At 36.5% G+C, this 8,371-nt stretch overlaps 1 protein-coding gene across 1 annotated transcript in view; it reads right to left on the bottom strand.

Annotated features, from left to right (window-relative positions):
• The window catches only part of LOC109820005 (DNA annealing helicase and endonuclease ZRANB3), a 67,709-nt gene continuing 59,806 nt past the window's right edge, over window positions 469-8,371 (bottom strand). Inside the window, 7 exon segments of the mRNA XM_020386038.1 lie at window positions 469-716; window positions 1,308-1,498; window positions 1,583-1,662; window positions 3,869-4,014; window positions 4,131-4,233; window positions 4,309-4,493; window positions 7,684-7,998. Of these exon segments, the coding sequence (XP_020241627.1) occupies window positions 618-716; window positions 1,308-1,498; window positions 1,583-1,662; window positions 3,869-4,014; window positions 4,131-4,233; window positions 4,309-4,493; window positions 7,684-7,998 (1,119 nt within the window). The 3' untranslated portion in view covers window positions 469-617.

The raw sequence follows: 8,371 nt of genomic DNA, 5'->3' as shown, positions 1-8,371 counted from the left end.
GCTTGCAAAATTTTTTACTTGTACAAAACAATATATTAAAGGAGATACCCGCAGCACTTGAGGCGATTGCAGAAGGGAAAAACATTAATTTCCTTTTTTCCACCTCAATAGCATTGAACGTCATGCATTGAACGTCATGAAGCTAAATAATTATGTCAGAACTGAACATAATCAACTATCACTTTCATAAAATATATGCAAATATTTATTACACAGAATTCATCTTTTTCCTTTTGATATAAAACCAGGCAACCCAAAACCAAGTCACCGGCATCAATGTTAAACATCATAATAATAATAGCAGTTCCAAGAATAGGTTCACCGTATCTGAAATTTTTTTGAAATTTGCAATATATTTCATAAGCATAAGCAGAACTTTATATTTAATTTAAGTCCTTTCTCATTAGATTTTCTATTCCAAAAAATTTACAGTTTCAATGAATTAATATACAAAGACTACAGCTGAAATGAGGCCAACATTGAAACATGATTATGAAAATTTTACATAGATAAACATCTCTCTCTACTACAATAACCACAAAAATGGGGGGAGGACTGAAATTAAAAAAGAATGGATGATACATTTCAAAATCACACATCAAAACAGGACAGCCAATTTAACAGCTATCTGGTCTAGAATAGGCACTGCCTGGTACTTCTACAAACAACAGATCATCTTCATCTGCTACTCTTCCCACATCTTCCTCTCCTATTACCTACAAACGTTCAAATGTTAAAAATGAGAGTTTACAAACTTTTCCTCTTAATAACAAGATTGTACTTTGCAGTGAAAAACTTCTCTCCAGAGGAGAAATACTGCAGATAGCACCTCTACTGTATTAACAGTGAGAAGCTAGTTGCCAGGCCTACCATGAAATGAAACCAGCTTCATCAATGTATTAACAGTGAGAACCTAGTTGCCAGCATAAGTCAAAACAAATCAAAAGAAAAGGCGCGTCTTCACTATATTGTCCAGTGACTTCATATATGGACATGGGCTATACATGCCAAATCCTGGTACGTATTAAGGCCAAAACAAGTGAAAAATCTGAGCTTCTCTACAGGAAAAATTATCTGCCAAATAGGGGGGAAAACTAATAGGCAAATGGATCCTACTAGGTATTTGGCTGGAGCCTCCTTTCTGAAATTCTTCGGAGTCAAAAAGACGCTGTTGAAATAATGAAAAATAGTCCAAAGACATAAAGCTTTTTTTTCTCTAGAACAACAATGCTTTGCAAATATAGGACTAGCACGAAATAAAATGGGAGATGGAGCAGTAACCCTCCATCGTCAAGAACATCTCTTACATTTCTAACACTGGTATCAAGACTGGATCTGTTACATTTCATGTAGTCAGTATCTTCGAGCTCCTTAAGAGCAGTCTTAAGTTGTTCTTTTGCCCTTTGCTTGGCTAATTTACGGTCTGTCTGTTGAGCTTTGGTGACCTCTGCATGACAGCCCACACACAAAGTCCGCATGTTCTCTAGACTACATTCACCTGCCAATGTTTAAATTGGCATTAGAAGTTAAGAGGGGAAAATAGGTAGAGCATACATTCAAATTTTCCTTTAGTAATAAGTACCTCCGCCTTTATATACAGGTACTATATGGTCTGCATGCCAAGCATTTCCCTCAACTGGTTCATAGATGAGTTTATCGAACCTGAGAAAATTAATAGTATTACAATCTTTAACATATGAGAAAATATGTGCAGTTTTTACAGAATTACACAAGTAATAACAGAGCTATTCCATGATAGTGTGGAAGGCTAATATAACCTAAAAGCTTTTTACTAAACTACTTTCTTGCAGGCTAGACCCCGTTGATGCTATCACTAATCAAAGGTTTTGTCGTTTATGTCCCACTTTGCATGAGAATAGTAATATTAGAGTAGCAAACCAAGAATTAAAAAAAAGAAAAACAAAAGAAAAAATTTGTAATGTGAACGTATCTTTTAAATTGCGGCATCAACAAGCAAGGGAGGGATTCCCTAAAACTTCCCAAGTTATGCACAAATGTTTTTCTTGTTGCGGAAAAAAACAAAAGAAATTTCAAAATAAACCTTGGTATCACATGCATATCATCAGTCATATACCTGGCACATCCACGATGTCATATTAACAATGCTCCAAGCATATTAAAAGGAACTAATCTTTAATTGGTTCGTTTTGATACCGTTGCTCCAAATTATCTAGAATTTGAAATAAATCCACCAAAAACATATAACTTCTACTAAAACATACAAATTGTGTAAGTTAAGCTAAATAAGTTATTGCAGTTTAAACAAGAGAAAACTTCCAAAACTCTACCCCACCAAAAAGAAGTCCCCTACCCACCCAAAAAAATCAGAAAAAATCAAACAATGTCAACGCCTAGAGTAGTAAAGTTTGAATTATGATAAATCACAATCTCAATGAAAATTTCAAATGAAGAACATACATATTGAAGAACAAGACACAATAACCAAGTCACGTTTTAAAACTTCTTACTCTACAATAACGTAATTTATGAGATTTTCAAATAATTCACACAGGTTTAGTAGAATTTTGAAAGTTCAGGATGTTGCTCGTCTTATAACGTTCAGTGGTTTTTGCAAACCCCCCAGTGTACAAGGGGTTTATTTAAAATTTACTCTAAAATCTAACTAACCAGTTTCTAACCACCATTGGTTTTTCCAATTATACCTCGAGTTCTCAGCAATAAAAGAATTTTTAATGTTCAGGGGTTGTTCTCCAATTTATAAAGTTCAAGGATTTCGTTCAAAACCCCCCAATGATCAAGGGGTTTATTTAAAATTTACTCTTTTAATCTAATTGCTTTTTTCTAACTACCGTTGTTTTTTCGGTTACGCCTCTATTTCTCACTTGTGGACATGAACATTTGAGAGCATTCCCTCCCAGGAATCCCTTTCTGCATTGCTGTTGTTGCTTGAACTCCAACAAGGTCCACTTAACCACTGACTTCGACACCTACTCCAACACCAAGCTTCGCTGCCTCGCTTGCTTCCATGCGACCACCACGTTGAATGAACAGACTAATGGAAACTTATTTGGTGTAACTTAAAATAATTTGGAAGGCGAAATAGAGATTTTGGGCTTGAGGGAACTTATTTTAAATATAGATAATTTGAGGGACCAATGTTAGAGAAATCCATCTTTAATATATACTGAAGAAGCTATTATTGATATTAAGCAAAAAAATGACAGTCTCTATGCATTCCCTGTCCCCTATATTGATATAGATCACTGAAAAAGTTGACCACAAAAATAGAAGGTGACGTGATGGCAAATTACAAATTCAAGTTTGCTTCTTTAGGACCAAATGTACAGCCTCGACTTAAAACTAGGATATATAAAATTCGAGCTCAACTAAAACAGTTCTCTCACATTTTTCCTGTGAGAATTGACATCAAACACCCAAAATCACAACCAACAAGTTGACTTAAACAGATACAATGGTTGAACTACTGATATTTTGCCATTTAGTTCATGATTCGGGTGCCTAACATCAATCCTCCACTTCATTTTCTAGGAGTAGAATCAAATTTGCAGATAAAAGTGGTTCGATTTAAATCCACTTAAATACTTATAGCTGTGAACAATGTAGCAGGGACACAACTATCTCGTGTGAGATACATGTCAGAACCTACTAAACACTATTTTTTTCATGTCATTGTTCGTTCATAAGTACTATTCCATATTTGTTGTGTAAGCACATTATCTCTGTGTTTTTCATGTAAGTTCTCTGTATCCGTGCTTCTTAAACTGTGACTTGCAGTTCAAAAAGGAAAAACATAGTACAAAATAGCAATTTGGCCTGTCTGTTAACAGAAAGAACAATCAGCAAAGGATGTGTAAAAGATACTCACAGATTCTTTTGTTTGGCCAACTTTGGAGCAACATTCTCAACATACTCTTTTCTCTTAGCAACAGGTAAAGGCTTTAAACAGTTTACAAGTTTGTGACAATCAAGTTTGCATTGAGTACACACACCATGTTCTATATGAAAAAGTTCCTGAGAGTTCAATGCTTTTAGTTAGATATCTTCATCAATTAAACTTAGGAAGTCAGATACAAAATTATAACTAAGCACACACTTGACTTCATTTTAGGAAAAATTTAGGTACCGACCTCACGAAGGGCTTTCTGGCTGGTTCTTATACGATACTCCTGGAAACAACTCAAATTACAGAATAGATCTTCAAAGTATTCAGGCTTCTTTGCCAGATTGCCACTGCAGCAACAAGGGCACCAATGAGGAAAGTATTAATATAGGATATCACTGAGGTTAATAACAAATTTTACCTACTTGCACTGCTGTAGGCAGAGTTTGCAAAGAGGCTCATCAGTATCAGTCCAAGCCTGAAAATATTCTTTTTCCTTTGAAATGTTACTGCAAACAGCAACCTTCTTCCAAACGGCATTTTCAGGCAGAGAACGGCTTATACTAGTTAAAGGGGTAACTCGTCTCTTACTTCCACCTTTCAGCAATCCCTGCAATTGATATTATTGTGCTTTACTTACGGCAGCCTTAATAAAGATTATAAACAAAATAAATAAAGTCAGTACTTGACCAGATTCGTAACTTTAAAAGGTCTCCAGAACATTATGGTATCATAGGCATTTTCGACAAAATAACATGAACAATGGTATCATAGGTATTTCGAACATGTTAGTTGTTGCACTTCTTTGAACTGGTTTATCAGTTCTTTTTTGTGATGCCAGTTTAGGGGTCAGCCCCTACTTCTGGAATTTTTGACTTCTTTGGTCATGTATGAGTCATGCACACCAAAGGAGGCCTTTTTTGTACAAGCTTATTATCTTAATATATATATATATATTCTGAAGCTTGGTAAAAAAAAAAAAGAAGAAGAAATTCTTTGAACTACTAAAGAAAAATAGTTAATGTTTATAAACAATGAACAGTTTGAGATATCCAATACAAAACTGGACATAGTCTAACTCACCTAACCAAACCTCAGAATTTTGATGACCATATTCAATGTTCAAAAACACGGTTTTTTTTATGTGTGCGGTTCGGGAGCACTTAATGATTAACCCGATTATGTGCAGGCTAATAGGATTATGCAGAATTATGCATTTTTGAAATTTTAAAACCCATCTATTACAACCAAATGTTAAAAAATGTAAAATTCATAAAAATTAGAAAGTATACTTAGAATCTTTGACTAGTATGTTTTGCCAGAGAGCTTCAAAGGGAATACTAGAGAGCTTCGAGGTGATCGTTAGAGAGCTTGTAGGGAGAGCGTCGGAGGTCGTACATTGCTCCAGTTAGCTCCCGCAAGCAGTGCATGGCCGAGCAAGTGGCGGCGAAGGCAGAAGATATTTCCCGCGTCCACTAGGTCCAAACAAGAGAGAATAGAGAGAGTAGTAGCAGTGATAGGACTAATTTTTGTTTGTTTAGAGTAGAAGATGAAAAGAAATGGGAAGCAATTTGACCAATTCACTTAAAATCCAACCCCTCTCCTTCCCTGCCAATCCGTCCACTTTAGAAGGGAGGGTTAAGAAAGCAAGTGAATTTGCTGTTTTTAGCCCTCCCCTCTGCCCCAATATTAACTAAAAATTGTAGCCAAACACAATATTTGGATGGTTGGCATTGTAAGAGCATCTCCAACAGCTTCTCCAAAATTTTCTCCAAAATGGGGAAGCAAAAGTCATATTCTCCAACTAATTTTTACACCAACTCCAACAGTTTCCCCATTTTGAAGAATCCTTTTTTTTTCCTCCAAAAATTTGGAGAATGCTGCAGATTTGGGGAAGCTTCCCCATTTTTTCTCCTCCATCCCTATTTTGGGGAATGAGATGAGGAATCTGTTGGGCCAAAAACCTAACTAAATTCTCCAAAAATGAAAAATGGGGAAGCTGTTGGAGATGCTCTAACCCTCCAAATCCCTTCCCTCCCCTCTTTAATATGGAAAGGCTTTAAAAAGCACCCACATAAATAATTATGCAGGCGCTTATTATTTATGTGCCTGATTATGAAGGAGACCGCATATTGTAGCACTTTTCCCCTAAATGGAGTTCTTCCAACCCACTTAGGCATAAGTGTCACTTATAATGAAGTGCTTTTTCCCTAATCGGAGTAGTTCCAACCCACTTAGCCTTAAGCGGCCTCTTAACGTGCATTTAGAACATTGACCATATTCACATGTGCACTCAAGATAATAGTGCATAACTGTCTCCCATCTTAACTTCTTCATTTATGTACGTAAATATGCCTGCAGCCTGCAGCAAAATTTGATCTCACCTAGTTTCTTTAAAGATACTATGCTAACCCTTAGTTATTCTTGCAGAGAAAGAGAGGAGATAAAGACATTATTTCCACAGACCCCAATGTCTCTTAAATAGAGATTAGAAGCGTTGACATAAGTGCCCAATAGCTAAACAATTAATAATACTCTCCCTCAAGCCGGGCATATATCCAACATGCCGAGCATGTTACATATAGAAACAACTAGGTGAAGAGGTTTAGTAGAGTAACTTTGCCTGGACTAGTTGAAGACATCATGTATATGTTTAGTTCACCTGAAGAAAGTAGAGAAAGAATTCACAAAGTAGCAGCCAGAAAAGTGCAGTCGCAGCCAGATATAACTCGAGCATAAGACAGAAACAAAAAAAAAGTCAAATAAAGATCACAAAAAAAAATCTTTCTTTTGTGATCAATAGACAGACAGAATAGTAGACAGACACGTCACATGGCAACCAGCCAATCAGAATAATAGACCCTCGACATTGGAAACAAATCCTAGAAACATATACTAGTCTAGAATGATGTGTATAACCAACCAACAGGAGAAACCCTATTGGTTCTAGGCTTTTCATGGAAAAAAGGGAAAAAAGAACCCTCAATCAATCCATCACTCGCTTGATTGACCGTGAATTCAGTGTCTCCAATGAGAAAGATGACAACATCAAGTCACCTGGCTCACAAGAAAATAATGTTCTAGGGGACAGCCAGAGCTACCATTCACGTGAATAGTACTCAGCATAATGGGAGGCGGAGTTGTTGAGGAGAAGCCGGAGCTGTTATTGTTAATCGTGATGCGGAAAATACAGTGGAACTGTGGAGCATGATCATCACCAAAGAGGCTATGGATGAACTATAGTCACTGTTCATTCACGCAATGAACACTAACTTCGGTACTCTGCATGCGATAAACCATAGCTAATGAGACAATAAACTTTTCTTTTTGGAAGCTAGGGCTTTTTAGGTGGTTAGGCATTTTGATCAAGGTTCAACAAAGAATTAGGAAGTGGTGATACAAGTAGATTCAAAGAAGCATAAGAGCAGAACTGTTAGTGATGTTGAAGCTGTTGAGGGAAGAGCAAAGATGATGTTAGCAATCCCTCGGCCACTCCAAGATCAAGGACAAAGAAGAGATAGGCCTCTAAGGTTGAAAACCTAGACCACACAGAGAAAGAAAAGAGAGTTATGATTATCACAAACCCTAATCTCGCTTAAATAGAGATTAGAAGAGTTTACCTATGCGATTATGTGACAATTAATACCTGACAATTCTCAATGACCAAAACAGATGATCTTTGTCACACTGTTTAGCTCCATATATTCAGGTTGTTACTCAAGGAAATATATGATATATCTTTGGCCAAAGTCAAAATCAACAAGCTACAGCAAATTAATGAGGTTAGAAGAGTTACATACACCAGATCCGTGATTGATTGATTCTTTTAGATAGCATAATTCTACACTCAATGGAAGTTGCAGAGGCTTTCCCAGGAGCTTATTTTGTTGGATAGGCCTTAAACCATTCCATTCGTTGCTGAATGACTGAACGGTTTTGACAAATGCTGGGTTCTCCTTCAGGAGACTTTTAGTCGTTTCATTCCTCGTATCACTATCAGTGATTGTCATCGACTCCAGATCCTCTTGCCGGAAGTTCACAAAAAGAGGCCTGGGTCTTGAATCCTTTCCTGGTACACAAATATACAGGTGAATTCGCCCAGTATACTGGCTTACCTGCAGAAAGAGCACAGCGGATAAGGATATGTAAAATGAAAACTATAAATAAAAAAAAGTCATTTATGATATAAATCAGTAAAGTTCAGATGTAAAGTTATTATATTTTAGGATCAAATACTTAACTTAGGTTCCGATAATAAAACTGATCAGATCCACATGAACATATTACACTGATTGTGCTTGATGATCACCAGAGTACTCAAAATCCATCGTTTACATGCCACAGAACTCAACAACTATGCCAGCAAATTAGAAACGCGGAACTGCGCAGTTACAACTCAAAATCTAAAAATTGAACCAAACAATTGCAACTGTAATTACTGTATGAAGAATTGCGATGTCTTGGTGGCATTCAAGTGTCAGTCGCATT

The sequence above is a fragment of the Asparagus officinalis genome, chromosome 8 (assembly GCF_001876935.1).
Source record: "Asparagus officinalis chromosome 8, Aspof.V1, whole genome shotgun sequence".
NCBI classification, from domain to species: domain Eukaryota; kingdom Viridiplantae; phylum Streptophyta; class Magnoliopsida; order Asparagales; family Asparagaceae; genus Asparagus; species Asparagus officinalis.
Note: the sequence above shows the minus strand (reverse complement) of the source record. Positions and strands in the feature narration are given on the sequence as shown.